The following is a 15589-nucleotide window of genomic DNA, read 5'->3' on the forward strand; positions in this document are numbered from 1 at the left end:
GGTTTGCTTCACAGTCCTAGGCACCAAGTTACCAACTTTTACCAATAAAATATGAGTAGAGGGAAAACAGATGTCAAATGAGATGGAGCAAGTGGTAGCTGGAGGGAGAACCGTGCTGGAAAGCTTTCTGCTGGGGCTGGGGATCTGGAGTTTGAAGCAAAGACTTCTGGTGCATCAAAATAAAAATGTTAAATTTTGGTGGCTAGGCTCTCCTAAAGTAAGGAAGTGAAAACCAATTTAAATTAGTGGCTGCTGTTAGAAATGTTTGTGCCTTCCTGCTACTAGCTGTCAGCTAGAAAACTGTGGGAAACAAAGAGTTAAGTGTTACTGATTTTTGGCTTTTGTTTTGAAATGTCTTAAGTCCCCCTCTAATAATTCTGGCTGTGACCTCAAAGTTGAGAAATACCTGCTCTGGTTGAAACAACTGAATAAAGTATTTGACTTCATGGTCTCCTCTTATTTAAAATTTCAGATCAAATGATCAAGCACAACAAATGAACACAACATAAAATAAATTCAGGTAATGTCTGACTTCTTGCAAAACCTTACATTTGGAAGGTGTCTAATTAGATAAACCAGATATTAGGCTGTCTAGCATCAGTTTTAATTGCAAGTATGTGTCATCTTATAATAACAGAGCATTGGCTTATTTGCATAAAATTTGAACAGTTTTGAATGTCAATCCTTAGTAGTAAGTCCCATGTCACTAACAGTGACAGGTATATTATGGCACCATAAAAAATAAGGTGTGCTGAGTTAACTTGAAAGATCTACCTGTAGATGTGTGCATGTGAGAATTATTTTTCTGTTTATGGTATATAAGGTTTGGTACCTGGAGGATGGCTAAAAGTTACTTTGCATTAGTTCTGATACTGCTGAGTGTGTGCCTGCATGAACAGAATGAACATAACTTCCATTCTTCTGATTTCTTTATTGATGCATTGCAGATTTTGTAGCTCTATCCTTGTGCACATACTGCTAAGCCAAATAAGAGCAGAAGCTGTTCTTTGCTTTTTTATAGTCCAGTAAAGTGTGAGCTCAGTCTACTTTTTAACAACAGGTCAGAGGGGAAAGTTGCTGTAAATGTGGATGCTGAGAGTTTTTTTATCTACCTCCTGTCCCTGTTATTTCTCATTCTTGGGGTCCTAGGGCAGTGGGTCACATGTAAGGAAATGTTTTCAATACAACTGAAAATTGTTAACTTCTCTCTTGTGTTTTCAAACCATGTGGTGGAAAAGAAGCTTTTTGTTCATAGGTTCAGTACCTGTTGTGTCTAAATGGATCTCAGGACACATAGAGGCAAACATGCCATGCACTTCAAAATGTGTGAAATTGGATTCCAAGAGTTGTATGTATATGTATGTGTGTACACACCTGTACTGTGTGTGCTGGTGAAGACTCTGAAACACCTGTCCTGAGAGTTTTGGGTTACCTGTGTGTGCCTCAGCAGGAAGAGGGGAATCCCATTAGCTTGCATCAAGTACTGCCCTGCTGTTCCCAAATCTGACTTAAAGTAGGTTGGATATCTCACCCTTGTGTTGGGATCTTTATTTGAACTTTTGGATTGCTTAGTTATGTTTTCATGAAATTCTGCCTGTCTGCTCTGGAGCAGCTTAATTACTGCCCCAGAGAGATGAGGAAAGCTGCTCTTCTTTTTTGGTGTCCATTAGAGAAGTGTCAAAGCAGTGTTACTGGTTTTGGAAGAAGCAGCTAATTTTTCTTTGAAGTGCTTTGATATATGCAGCAGAGAAGTGGCTGAATGAGTGTGTTTCCGCTCTTCTCTACAGCTAATGCAGAAAAAGAAGAAATTATTTATTGAACATTGCTGATAGCAATTCCAGTATTCCAGCAAGCTAACTCTTTTTGCTCTTAACTGTTTGTAGCTTCTGATCAGATTTAAACATCTACTTCAGAGTGGATCTTTGAAATTCATCAGAGCAGAAGCCTTAGGCTAGAAATGTGCTTCCTTCTCTGTCATATTCTATTCAAGCTTTACTGAGAAGTACTATTTACTTCTAGAAATCAGTTTTTCATTTTATGTTTGTATTCCTCAGGAGAACTGTCTGTACACTAAAGTAGTTGAACATAAGTATTCTAAAATTGGGTATATGCAGGTGTCAAAGCAGTGTGGAGGTCAAGCACCACCCACACTCATTGTAAAAGGATAGATGGAGGAAATTGTAGTCTGATCTGTATTACAGATAAATTAACTAAAATGTTACCTTTAAAAGATAAATTTTATAATTTCTCTGTTAAATTTAAAAGTTCAAATGTTTGGGTTAGGAAAATTTCTATTAAGGTTTCCTAGGAAACTGATCCTTCTCATAAATGTACTGTTGGGTGAGGTGGTGGGGCTTTTTTAACCTGTAAAAATTCAGCTTTGTTCAGTGCTGGGGTGGATGGAGAAGGTGTAGCTGAGCAGACTGTGTGGTGTGCTGCTGGCACCCCCTGAGTCCTGCTCTCAGTGGCCTGTGTGCTGTAATTCCTGTGTGGCTGGAGCCAGTTCCCTGCTGCAGCAGCACAGTGAGCAGCTTTCTGCTGAGCCTCTGAGTTACTGTGCAGCTGGTGAGCAGCAGTGGTGCAGCACCCTGAGCCAGGAGCAGTGACAGAGGGCACTGGGGGGTTGGATCATCTGGCATTGAGCTTGTACATTGCTCAGCTGTGTTATAGCCTGAATAATTGTCACATTTTTTCAGTCTTCCAATATTAAATTTGATTTTGAAGTGGTTTTTTTTTCTTTGCAATGTGGGGTGTATGAAGTATCTACACAAATACTTTTCTGTATGTATGTCATTTGCTGCTTGTGGGGAAATGGAGTTTTTGACAGAGCTTGTGTATGCAGTAGCAAAAGCTTGGGTGAATTTTCAAAAGGCTCAAAACAGCTAAGCAGTTTTTGAAGTTGTGTTACCTAATTCCTGCTTGAAGTGGTTTTAGAGATCTAAGTTTTACTCTTGTTGGTATGCATTTTTTTTCAAAGTGTTTAATTCTAGTAATGTTTAAAAAAAAGCCCATTTAGAATCTTCTTTATCTTCTGATTTCTGTGCTTTAAGGCTTTTTTTCTGCTTCAGTGGCATCAGTAGTTCAGACATTGAAGATGGGATTGATGTTTGTCTCCCAAGGATAGACACCATTTCTCTCTTTTAGTTGCAAGCAGCAACTCAGGGGGCCCTGCTACCTTCCCTCACAGATCTTCTGGTGGTTTTTTTGTTATACAGCCTTTTGTTCTTTCAGTGATTGCTGCTCTCGTGGTTTCCAAGTGTTTCAGAATTAAAACTGGTCTCAGTTCCATCCTTAAATAGAGATCCAAAAAATTCCCTGGAAGAGAGTTGCACACAGAAATAAGGGGTTGTGGGCAAATATTTATTTTATTACAATTTGTGTGCATAATTTTTGCAACTTGGTGTAATTTGAGAAAGTGTGCAATGATAAATTGTAATAATTGATATATATGTAAATGGCATAACCCTTTTATCTTGTGTTCAGAAGTAAAAGCAGTCTGTATTAAAATCAGTGTATTAAAGCTGAGAGGAAATTTTTTTTATATGCCCAAAAAGGAATAATTTTAACCCTCTGGTTAAAAACGTTTATCTCTTCTGAAGGTTTTGTAGAGATGGTGTGAAAACAGAGGGAATGATAAATGTTCTTCATTATAAAATGTCTTAATGTAATTCCTTCTAAGGTTTTAAGTGCTTCCATAGATGTATACCAAGCTAAATAAGAAGTACTTTTACAACTGAGTTTGAAGACAAACCCTTTTTGGATATGTTCACAAGAACTTTGCATAATTGGAGACTGATTTACATTCCATCTATGATGTTTCTGCCTTAAAGGCACCACTCCTTTCAAGACCATAGCTGTGCTCTTTTGAGTGCTGCTCACTGATGATTAGAAAAATTCAATTATTTCAGTTGGAAGGGGCCTACAGTGATCATCCATTTCAAGTGCCTGAGCACCTCAGGGCTGGCCAAGAGTTTAACCTCTTGTTAAGGGCATTGTCCAAATGCCTCTTAAACACTGCCTGCCTCGGGGCATTGACCACCTCTCTAAGGAAGCCTGTTTTATTGTTTAATAGTGGAATTGTTTGTTTGGTTAGTTTTTTAATATTTTACTGCATAGCTGCATCCTTGAAATACATTAAGTGATGAATTAAAGAAACTGCCACCAGGTATTACAGGAGCAGTTGAATGAAATTGTTTGTAAAACTTCTCAGAAGATCAAAAAGAATGGTACAGGATGAAAGGGAAAATCAGATCATCTTCCTTCTTGTACGTTAGGAATGGAAGTCAGCAGGTTTTGTTGTTTTGCACAGATACAAATTCATAGCCATCTATTATATAAGTACTTTATATTTCAGCTAGTAGTGATATAATGTAATTTAATAGCTGGGTGCTCAGTAAGAACATACAGATGCTGATCTTCATGTCTTCATGCCTTCTTTGTCTTAGGATTTTACATGCTCAAGTAGGAGAGAGTGATTTGGCTCTTACTGCAGCAAATAGCTTCTTGCTTTGAAGTTTGTTGCCATTTATATTTCTCTGATTGAACCCCAGTAAATACAAATTTCCATAATGTCCCAGATCTGAGTGACTAGTTTGAACAAAAATCTGATCTCCATTTAAAAACAAGTGAAATGGGTTGGCAGTCATTTCTGCTTCCCCCTGCATCACCTTACTCCAGCATTTGGTGCTATAATTCCATAGTTTGTATATTCACACTAATGTAATATCTGCAGAATGATTGACTTCTTTGTGATATCCATCAGCATAGCAAAAAAAATTCATATTTAGAGTGAAACAATTTTAAAATGCTGCATTAAAACATTATTAAGAGTTTGCAATACCTGTATACCCGGATGCTTTTTTGCAGTTTTGTATTCCTGCAGTCAGGAGGAGGGGAAAAATGTCTGAATCTGTATTTTGAGATTTGTGTTGAGATTTCAAAGCCTGCAGTATGTAACTTCCCACTGTCAGGAAGCATTTCTTTATTTCCCACTGCCTGGAGCTGGTGCTGTAGTGGCACCATTGCAATACCCCAGAACAGCAGTAGGTGATTTTTGCCAGGTAATGACATTACACACAAGGGCCCTGGCACCCTGAATAACCATTTTCAGGATTCCTCTAAGGATGAGGTACTCAGTTGTTGAACACCTGTTGCTGCTCTTCCTGGTCTTTTCATGCCCACTAGAGTTTCAGACTCTGACAGAAAGAGGATATTAACAAAGAGGTGGTGAATATTGCATCTGCCAGATGAAGCAGTTCTGTTGCTGAGGTCTGATGCTGGGTTTACATTAAATTTAGCCTAGGGAAGGACAGACTTCCATGAAGATACTGGCAGTTGAACTTTGCAGTTGAACTTAGCTAGCTAAAAGTGAAATTGTGTTCAGAGAGTGTGCAATGTTAAATCTGATTCTGAGTGAAGAGAGTCTTTGTAGTTATTAACTGTGTAGATTAGGTTAAGAAATCCTAGAATCCATTTCCTTGTTTGGACTAAATAAGAAATGAGGTGACCTCAGGGCACTTCTCATTCCCCTCTCTGTGAGAAAATAGAATCCAGGGAGATAACTAAATCTGCCTCCACATCAAGAATCCCAGAAGTATTTAGCTGCTGTCACAAACATCAGGAGACTCAGAAACAAGTGTCTCAATTGCTTGTTCTCCTTTCCATTATCTGCATCTTCCATGGCCAACCTTCAGCAAGAATTTGTGATTCCATGCACCAACAGTTGTGGTTTTTTGTTTTTTTTTTTTTTTAAAGGACTCTTGTTAAGTTACTTGGATGCAGGATGACAAGCTGAAAATAATCTACTGCAACATTGTAGTAGAGACTGGCTAACTTAACTCTTGCAGCTTTCACATTACTTAGTCTTCCAATGAAATACACAGATTTTAAACTTGAAAGCTTCTGTGTTTGAACATGCTGGTTTGGAATTGCTGGTGTGAATATAATTTGGTGCTGAAACATACCCACTAACTGTTTTACGATGTGCTAAATCATTTTGACTGCTTGATCTTGGGGCAGTGTAGTACTAGAAGTTTTTTGGCCACCACTTCTATTACTTGCAAAAATACCCTCTCACTTGTTTTAAACAAGTGAGAACATTTACCTTGGGAATCACTTGAATGTGCTATCCCCAAATGAGTAATTTCTGCCTTTAGGACATTTTGGACATTTAGGACATATTGAGAGAACTTGAAGCTAGGTTTTTTGGGTTTTTTTTTGTGAGTGTTTTCTTTAATGTGTCTTTTGTTTTAATTTTATTTATATTATAATATATATGGAATGAGTTATTAGTTTTTCCCACATGTTCTTCAACACAGTTTATCTAGTTTTGAAAGAGTGCCCATGTGAAGAAGCCCATCAGACAAGGTCAGTTCTGGCAGTGGCATCTCATGGGCAGCTTGCTGCTGCTGTTGATATCCATGGATGGTTTGTTGGCCCCTGGTCTGGCAGTGTTGGACAGCTGTCCTGTGGTGTCTCTGGACTTCATGGGGCAGCTAAAGGGAGTGATGGACTGCAACTCCTCATGGAAGCAGCCTTGGGACACTTGGGTTATTGTGATGTCTTTTCCCTTTTTGTCTCAGCTTATTTACCAATTGCACATGGCAGGTGTCTCTTACCCTGTTCACTTTTGGTAACATACACATTGTGACCCTTGCTTTTTTTCTGTGGACTTTGTGTGCCATGGTGAAGGTTTTGGTGACTCTGAATCCCAATCTTTAAATATATATTTTGTATTAAAATTTCCTTAAGAGATGTTTTTTTTTAAACTCTCAACAGGTGGGAAGGAGAAACCAAAAACCAATGCAGAAGAGCTACAGATTAAAAAAGTTAAGAAGAAAAAGAAAAAGAAACATAAAGAGAATGAGAAGAGGAAGCGTCCAAAAATGTACAGCAAATCTATTCAGACCATCTGCTCAGGATTGGTTTCTGACATTGAGGATCAGGAAGCCAAAGGCATCATAGATGATCATCTTAAGGATTTCAATGGGAAAAATATGGATCCCAAGAAGGACTGTGAGTCCAAGATACCAGAGAACAGTGAGTTTCCATTTGTCTCGTTAAAGGAGCCACGGGTTCAAAATAAACTCAAAAGGTTGGACACATTGGAGTTCAAACAGCTGATTCATATTGAGCACCAGCCTAACGGAGGTGCATCAGTTATCCATGCCTACAGTAATGAACTCTCCCACTTGTCTCCTGTGGAGATGGAGAGATTTGCAGAAGAGTTTGTGGGTCTGGTTTTTAGTGAAAATGAAAACTGTGCAGCTTACTATGTAATGGGTATTGTTCATGGGGCAGCTACTTATTTACCTGACTTTTTAGACTACTTTTCGTTTAATTTTCCCAATTCACCAGTGAAAATGGAGATTTTGGGAAAGAAAGATATAGAGACAACGACTATGTCAAATTTTCATGCTCAGGTAAGAGGTTATGCATTTTACTTTCTAAAGTCATATAATGGTTTCCAACAACTGTGAACGGGTTTTTTTTAGAGTAGTTGCTGTTAGCTCTGCTATGTAGATGACACAGAAGACTGGAAACAAGGGATTTCTCTAATAAGTCAGTTCTGCATTATTGAAGATGAGAAGAGACATAAAATTGTTAACTGAGACATCAAAATGGATTTTTGGTGGGAGGGCAAGTGTTTGCATGCTTGTGTGTGTAGGTTTCTTTGGATTTGTTTCTGTAGCTGAAGATTAACCATGAGTTTTGGAGGGTTAAAATGGTTTAGCTGTGGCTTTCTGGGTTTCTGAACAGTAGTATGTCTGTATTGTCATAAAACTGAAATGCTTTAATACAGTGTTATACACAAAAACCTGCATAGGGCAAGGTTTTTTTAGCTTCATTTGTAGTTTGGGTTTTCTAAATCCATCCTCAAAGAACAACTTGGGGTTATTGTGGCTGCAGATTTGGTCCTTATCCCTTTGCATTTCTCCTTACTTGGCTGGATTCTCTGGAAAGCTCTTAAGTTAAATGGCAGAATGACTGGCAGCTTTTAAATATTCTTTTATTTCAAAAGAATAATTATTTTTGGAAAGAAGTGACTGTATACTTTCTTAACAACAGCTGCTGATTAAGCATCACCTCTGATGTTTATTAACTTGCTGTAGAAAATATATTTCTGTGGCACAGAAATAATTTGTAGCACTGGTTTTCAGGAAAAAAAAAGTGGATTTGATTTTCACCTTGGTGATGAGGTTATTGCAAAAAGCCCCTACAGTGACTATGAAACAATTTATGCAGAAACTCAGTCCTGTTATTTACATCAACTTTATCTCACAATTACCTTTTTAACTCCCATGTTTGTGAACTTAGATGTTGTATGGATCAGCTTTAAAATATTTAATCTTCACTTTTGAGATGATTAGAGTTCAAGTGTAAGTTACCCTGTCATCTGAAAACCATGCCTATTTTTTCCCTTTGGCTGCATAGTCATTTGCATAGAACACTTCCATGTATTGACAGATTTCAGGTGTGTGTTGTCTACAAGGATATGCAGAACTAAAATGTTGCTGCAAGAGAACATTTGCAGTGCTGGCTGCATGGAATATGAATATGCTGCGAACTTCAGTCACTGTTTTTCTTGAGTATGTAAGCTGAAACACTGATAATAAAAATCATTGAACACATAATGGGCAGCTCTCCAGAGCTGCTCTTTGGCCAGTTTAGGTAAGAAAAGCTGGATCTGTCCTTACAAGGATGTTCCTTAAATCCAGCTGGTTCTCTTGGGTTGCAGTAACACGGCATAGCTGTGTGCTAGTGCCCGCCCTAAAGAAATAGTTCATAAAAGTCCAGATTTTATTGTTGTGAATTATCATAGAATTATTTTACTAGCATGATAGATGAAATTGTTATTACAGTGGTAACACTGATGTCTAGTTAAACCAGCCCTGTGTTCTTTGGGGTTGAAATCCTAATCCCCATTTTTGTGTCAGTGAAGGAGGAACAGAGAGGCTGTGGTAGATGCAAGAAGCTGAACTGTGTTATTGCAGCATTCTGCTGGTCAGCTCCATGGTCTAAGCTGTATTTTACTTGGCTGGAGGTTTAGTTCTGCTATCTTCTTTTCCTTTGTGTTCCCTCTTTTTTTGCCTTAGTTTTCATGGCATTTTATCACTTCTCAGTTTGGTTGCCTGACAGAAAAGGCTTGGCTCCTTGTATTTTTGCTAACTAAGGAGTAGAGGGTGTATAAATAATGTGTACAGGCAAACAGCAGACTTTGTCTTCTGTGCAGCATTCTTGTTTCCTGGAATGTTTAAGTCAGTATCTTGGTTGCCTAGTTATTGATTCTAATTTTCCTTATGGTTTTCTTATTTCTGTTTTACTTTGGTTGTTTGTTTTGGTTTTTTTTAATGTGGTCTGCCACAGTTAAAATGTTTTGTTAGCTTTGTATTCTCCTTTTTGGCATGTTACATTTTGTGCAGACTGAGAACTTTATCCTGTCTCACTAAGTTCTTTGTGAATCTTTTAAAGGGATTCTAATATCTTGTTGCAGTATATTTTGATGAAACTTTAAATATATTTGGTTTTCTGTTCCTACATTTCCCCAGCTTTGTGCTGTGGTGTTCCTTGTCCTGGGCAGCCTGAGCAATGTCTAGCAGCTGTTGTACAGCCTTAGTTGAGAAAGGATTTGTTTTCTAAGCAGAAGGTTGATTTTATCAAATCTGCTTTGAATATGTGTCTTGGACTTCATCAGCTTTAAGAAACTTGAGTATTCCTTTGGTAATTTTAACTAAAACATTGAAATGAAGCTCACTTGGGTACAAGAGGTTCTTTGGTGGTTTCTCAGATTACATGTAGCACATGTAATCAATCTGACGAATGTAAGTATTTAAAAGATCAAGAAAAGTATTATAAAAAGGAGAATGAAGGTTGAGCTGAGCCTGAAATGGAAAGTGTTATAGAGTGTTTTATCAATTTTTGTTTTTCAAGTTAATCCTTTTGTTACTACTCAATTTTCCACCTCCTGTTTTGTGACAGATGTGGGTTTGTGATTTTTTGGTTTTAAGTACTGCATATTTCTGAGTCATCAAATTCTGTGACAAGAATCAGATTGCACAGTAAATTCTGTTGCTGAGGTCAAATTGGGGTCCTCCTAAGTTTGCCTGGAAAGTCTGCATCTCTCAAGTAATTTACTTAGTTGTCAGTTGTAGAGTTGAGAACTAACTCCTTTCAGCCTGCTTCCCAATACACCTGTGTCAGATAGGAGTAATGTAGTTTTACTTGTTAGAAGATAAGGGACACAGATTTGTGAGAATATTTGCAGCAGAGAGGAATTTGGAACTGGCTCTTTCTAATGAGAATTGGCTTTTAAATTTTTCAGGGAGAGGAAATGGGGAGTTTTTCATCATCCAGCTTGGGCCTATGCCTGAGTACTCCTTAAATTTTTTTTGCATTAATGTAACAGCTCTTTCTGAACTGACTGCAAGGCTTAGTCATACAGTTACTGTAGCTGGGCAAAATGGAATTAGATTGGATATCCTTGTAGCCACAAAGTCAGTCCTTCAGGTGGTGAAAATTTGTCTTGTAGCTCCATCTTGCCTGGGCTCTGTGTTTGTGTAGATGGCAGCAGCTGCCTCAGTTACCCGATAGCCATGGATCTCCTCAGGCTCTTAGGAGGATTGTAAAGAATGTAAATAATCAGCTTTTGCCACCTACTTGCAGCTTACATCACTTCACTTAAGCTGTTTAGTGCTGTTGAGGCAAATGTTAATATTTTGAACTTTTTATTTTTTCCTGGTGCTGGGCAAGTGTAAGTTTTTCTTGCTGTGCTGAAGCCCCAAAGCTCACAGTTGATGTTTAACAATGCTGAGTGCATTGATTTTACTGTCTTGCATCAGAGGCAACTTCTTAGTACAGATGAAGTAAAATGCTGCACAGTACCAGACAGTTCCTCTGCTGCCAAACAAGGTGGACTGTTTGAAAGCTGTATTTGACAAGTTCTTGTCTGATGTGTTTGTGGGAGATCTCAGGGTGATTCCACTCTTTACAAAGAAATCCTTTGTAAAGTCATTTTTTCCTTGTTTGACCTCTTATCCTTTTATTCTGATCTTTAGTGGAGAAGGCAAACAATTTATCCATTTCATTCAGCTTTCTCTATATTTGAAGATTGCTTAATAGCTTCTTTTTCCCCTCTCCCTAGATCAAGTAATTTGAGTTATTTCAGTCTGTGATTGCATGTTATACCATTATTACACTTAGTGATCTCCCCTTATGTTCAATTCAGTCATCCATATTTTTTTCTTAATATATGATACTAAGAATGGACAGTGTCTGCCTGGTGTGTTGTCAAAGACCATGAGAAGATTGCTGCAAGTGTCTTGCAAATTCTTGCTCCTATGTCTATTTTTTCCTTTTTCAGAGCAGTTTGTGATCTGCTGTAGCAGCAGCTTCTGCTAATTGAGTTGCTCCCCCTTTCAGGTTCACACAGTTCATTAAATATGTATGTGAGTGTAGTTCTTGCTTTTGTTTAAACTGAATTATATCCTTTGCATTCAGACCCCCTCTCCAGTTTCAAGCTTTGTTAATTTTGATCCTTTCCTGTGACTTGCAGTGTTGCAATGCCTGTGGGTTTTATGAGGATAGACAGCCTTCAAAGGAAGGATCCTTGCTGCCTGCCTCAAAATGAGATAATTATATGAGCACTGACTAAACTGCCCACAGTTTGCTCTTATTAGACCATGTTTCTATAGCAGTTTGTAGAATATAGTGGAAATGTCAAATGTTAAGATGTCTACTGGTCCTCTGAACATGCCTATCCAGCCATAGTAACAAAGGTTAGTTTGACGTGATTGTTTTCAATTTTTTTTACATGACCATGTTTATTAGTTCTTACTGTCTTATTTTCTAGGTAGTTGATAGTTGTATCAATTATCCAGCTAAGTGAATTTTTCTGTAAATTGGAATTAGGCTAAATAGTCTCTAGCTCCTCTGTCTTCTGTTGACACCTATTTCTTTAAGATGATGTGCTACTGTCTTCCAGATGTGAAGAACTTGTTTTGTGGTTTTGAATTAGAATCATGGAGTGGTTTGATTTGAGGGAGACCCCAAGGACTGCTGTCAGCCAAGTTCCAGTGAGCTGCCATGAGCAGGGACAGGACACCTTCCACTAGACCAGGTTGCTCAGAGCTCCATCTAGCCTGGCCTTGAACACTTCCAGGGCTGGGCCACCCATAGCTTTGCTGGGCAGCCTGTTCCAGTGCCTCAGCACCCTCACAGCAAAGAAATCCTTTGTAACAGCTCAACTTGCCCTCTTCCAGTCTGCAGCCATTCCACCTTGCTCTGTCACTACATGCCTTTGCACACTGTCCCTCTCCAGTTCTCCTGCAGTCCCCTTTAGGTACTTGAAGGTTGCTCTAAGACCTCCCTGGAGCCTCTTCCCCAGGCTGAACAACTCCAGTCTGTCTGTGAAGAGCCTGTCCTCATAGGAGAGGTGCTTCAGCCCTCTCATCATCTTCGTGGCCTTCCTGTGGTTTTGCTCCCACAGGTTGATGTTCATCCTGTGCTGAGAGCCCCAGGCTGGCTGTAGCTCTGCAGGTGGGGTCTCAGCAGGGCAGAGCAGAGGGGCAGAATGCCCTCCCTGTCCTGCTGCCCACACTGCTGGGGTGGCAGCCCAGGGTACATTTGGCATTTTGGGCTGTGAGTGCACCTTGCTGGGTCGTGTTCAGCCTCTCATCCAGCAGCACCTCTCAGTCTTTCTGCCCAGGGCTGCTCTCAGTGGACTCTCCATGCTGCATTTGTGCTTGGGATTGTCCCAGCCCACATGCAGGGCCTTGCACTTGGCCTTGCTGAGCTTCATGAGGTTCACAGGGCCCATTTTTCCAGCTCTGGATGGCATCGCTCCCTTCCTCCTGTCAGCCGCACCACACAGCTTGCAGTTCTCATTGATTTATTAAAGCTTTGTCTTTTTTTACTTATTAAAGCTTTGTCTTTTTCTACCTTGATGCCTTTGTGCTGTAGGTATGAGAGGATGCACGTCATTCAGCCTGTTCACTTTAGGAAAGGTCGCTCTAACTGTGCAGTGTGCAATTTGACAAATGGCCAGAGCCCATCTAAAGATTTTCTGCCAAAAGAAAATGTCCTCATTCCTTCTTTCCTACCAATTGCATGTTCTAGTGCCAAGATGTGGTGCTTCTTGAACTGCTGAGTTCAGTTCGGTTCATTAATCCAGCAGAACTTCTTAAATACTCTTGAGGGATTGGTTTCATTACTGAGTTGGCAAATTACATTGTTGAAATGTGTCAAAGTTAGCTCAAGGATGACTGCGGGTCTACACTATCAGCTCCAGTCCATAATAACAGGCAATTGCATCTTCAGAGAAACAATTTTCATTGATTTTGTTCCCAGTTTGGAATAAATTCGTGTTGCTATGTTAGCTGTGATGGACACTGAATAGTCAAATATTAATGAATAAGTATTTTAGAGGAAGACCTGTGATAGTAATGATAGTTCATGTTTGTGGTGTGGCTTTGTGAGGGGTTGTCCTCACCTTTTCAGGTTCTGGATGCAGAGCTTGTCATTCCCCTTCCCTTTTAGCCTCTTCTAATATTATCTTCTCCTTGCTGTTCTCCTTGTTTAGATCTTTAACATTTCTTTTACAGAGAGGTTTTTACTGTTTAGCTCTTTAATAATTTGTGATATCTTGCTTGAAATCATTAGTCCCTTTGGTATTTGAGGGGAATTGCTGAAAATATTTTCAAAAGAAAATCTCAGGGGTGACCTTATCTCTCTCTTCAACTTCCTGAAGGGTGGCTGTGGTGAGCTGGGGGTCGGCCTCTTTCTCCGGGCAACAACAGGCAGAACAAGAGGACACAGTCTCAAGCTGTGCCCAGGGAGATACAGGCTAGAATTAAGGAGGAAGTATTTTACAGAAAGAGTGGTCAAATACTGGAATCATCTACCCAGGGAGGTGGTAGAGTCACCATCCCTTGAAGAGTTTAAAAAAAGACTGGATGTGGCACTTGGAGCCACGATCTAGTTGAGGTGTTAGAACATGGGTTGGACTCGATGATCTTAAAGGTCTCTTCCAACCTAAAATTTCTGTGATTCTGTGATTCATTGTTTAGTGCTTCATTTCCTTATCATTAAAGATTTGTGCAGTATTTATTTCCATATATTATATTCCTGAGTTCTAGAGAGAATTCTTTTGTATTGGAACTCTGTTTTTTCAGTTGTGTTTCAGTAGTTTTCAGCAGAACTTTGTTTTCAATAGAATCTGGTTCTTGCTTTTAAGCTGATCAAACCTTGAGACTGCGTTTCCAGAAACTTCCAATTGGGAAAAACTAGTTGTTGAATTTAGGTTTTGAATGACAACTGAGTAATGCCCGAACTGTCAAGATATCCCATTCTGATACTAAAACCCTGACCTAAAAAAAGGTATGAAGGAGTATGAAGTACATGTGGTTTAATAGTAGAAAGCAGCCAAACAGATTAAGGAGTATTTGTAAAATCAGAGAAATTTTGATGAATATTTGTTCAGTGTTAACTCCCATTTGAAACTGGAAGTATAAGGAGGCATTTAAGGATTTGAAATAAATTGGCAAGGAACAGAAAACCTCTTGAGCACTTCACTGAAATGCACCAAGTTAGCAGGAGTGGCAATGGCCTCTTCATGGCTGCAGCGTTTGAGATGAACCCTGACTCTGAAATGAGATTTTTCTGCTCTGAGATACCAGTGTGTAAGTGCATTGCTTGTGCACTTCTGTAGCAAAACCCTCCATGCCCTTGCATGTTCTTAGGTGGTGTAATGTTTTTGGGTTTTGTTGTTGGTCTTTGGTGGGACTTCATGGATTTCTTAAAATTGAGTTCAGTTGCTGGATAATTTTGTTTGTTGTTGGTTAGTTTTTTTCTCTGAAGACTTTTCTCAGCCTTTTTTTGGTTTTAAAGGTGAAAAATTGAAATAAATTTAAACCTTAAATTCCTAGGAAAATGAAGAAGTTTCAAATAAGAAAAAAAACCTCCTCTACCTAAACCCCACAACAACCTACACACTACTATATTAAAAATAGGAATTCAGTTATGTGCCCCAGTTTACATTTTTGAAATTCCTCTCTTGACATGCATGGTTTCTCTGCATTGTTCCCTCCACTTTGTGACTTATTCAAACACAAATTCTTTAACATATAGTGTCTAAAATGCTTCCACTTGTAGGATGATATTACTGAAATGTATTTTTGGTATATATATATATATATATATATATATATATGTATGTATTTTTGCATTTAGACTTCACATTCTTGTCAGACACCAAGACATTTCTGTCACAACATTTGCTATTGCATTAAAAAATCAGTTGAGGCCGTGCAAGTCACAGAAGCAGATAATTCTCAAGTTTTACTAATTGTGGATTCAGTGGTGCTTTTACTGTGACAATTTTCCAGTACTCTGGTGCAAGAGAATGACACAGTCTCCTTTTGTGTGTTTTTAGGGTGGCATACTTCAAATGTAAGCTACATGAGAAGAAAGAAGTTAGGATGTCATATTTATCATTTTATGTTTTTATCTCTTTTACCTGTCCATGGTTTTATAATGCTTGTATTTGGTGATTTGTGTGTGTTCATTCCTGACCACATGCTGGAAGAGCAGCATG

The 15589-nt window shown here is 38.9% G+C and overlaps 1 protein-coding gene across 2 annotated transcripts in view; it reads left to right on the forward strand.

The window, feature by feature from the left end:
- RSBN1L (round spermatid basic protein 1 like) overlaps positions 1-15589 on the forward strand; it is a 46768-nt gene that overhangs the window by 14936 nt on the left and 16243 nt on the right. The window contains exons 3-4 of one of the 2 annotated variants that reach the window (XM_058022260.1): positions 6778-7038; positions 7357-7421. In XM_058022260.1, the coding sequence (XP_057878243.1) occupies positions 6778-7038; positions 7357-7421 (326 nt within the window). Of the gene's footprint in view, positions 1-6777; positions 7422-15589 lie in introns of both variants that reach the window. The other variant, XM_058022259.1, reaches the window with a different exon arrangement.

Source organism: Melospiza georgiana, chromosome 4, assembly GCF_028018845.1.
Source record: "Melospiza georgiana isolate bMelGeo1 chromosome 4, bMelGeo1.pri, whole genome shotgun sequence".
Taxonomy (NCBI): domain Eukaryota; kingdom Metazoa; phylum Chordata; class Aves; order Passeriformes; family Passerellidae; genus Melospiza; species Melospiza georgiana.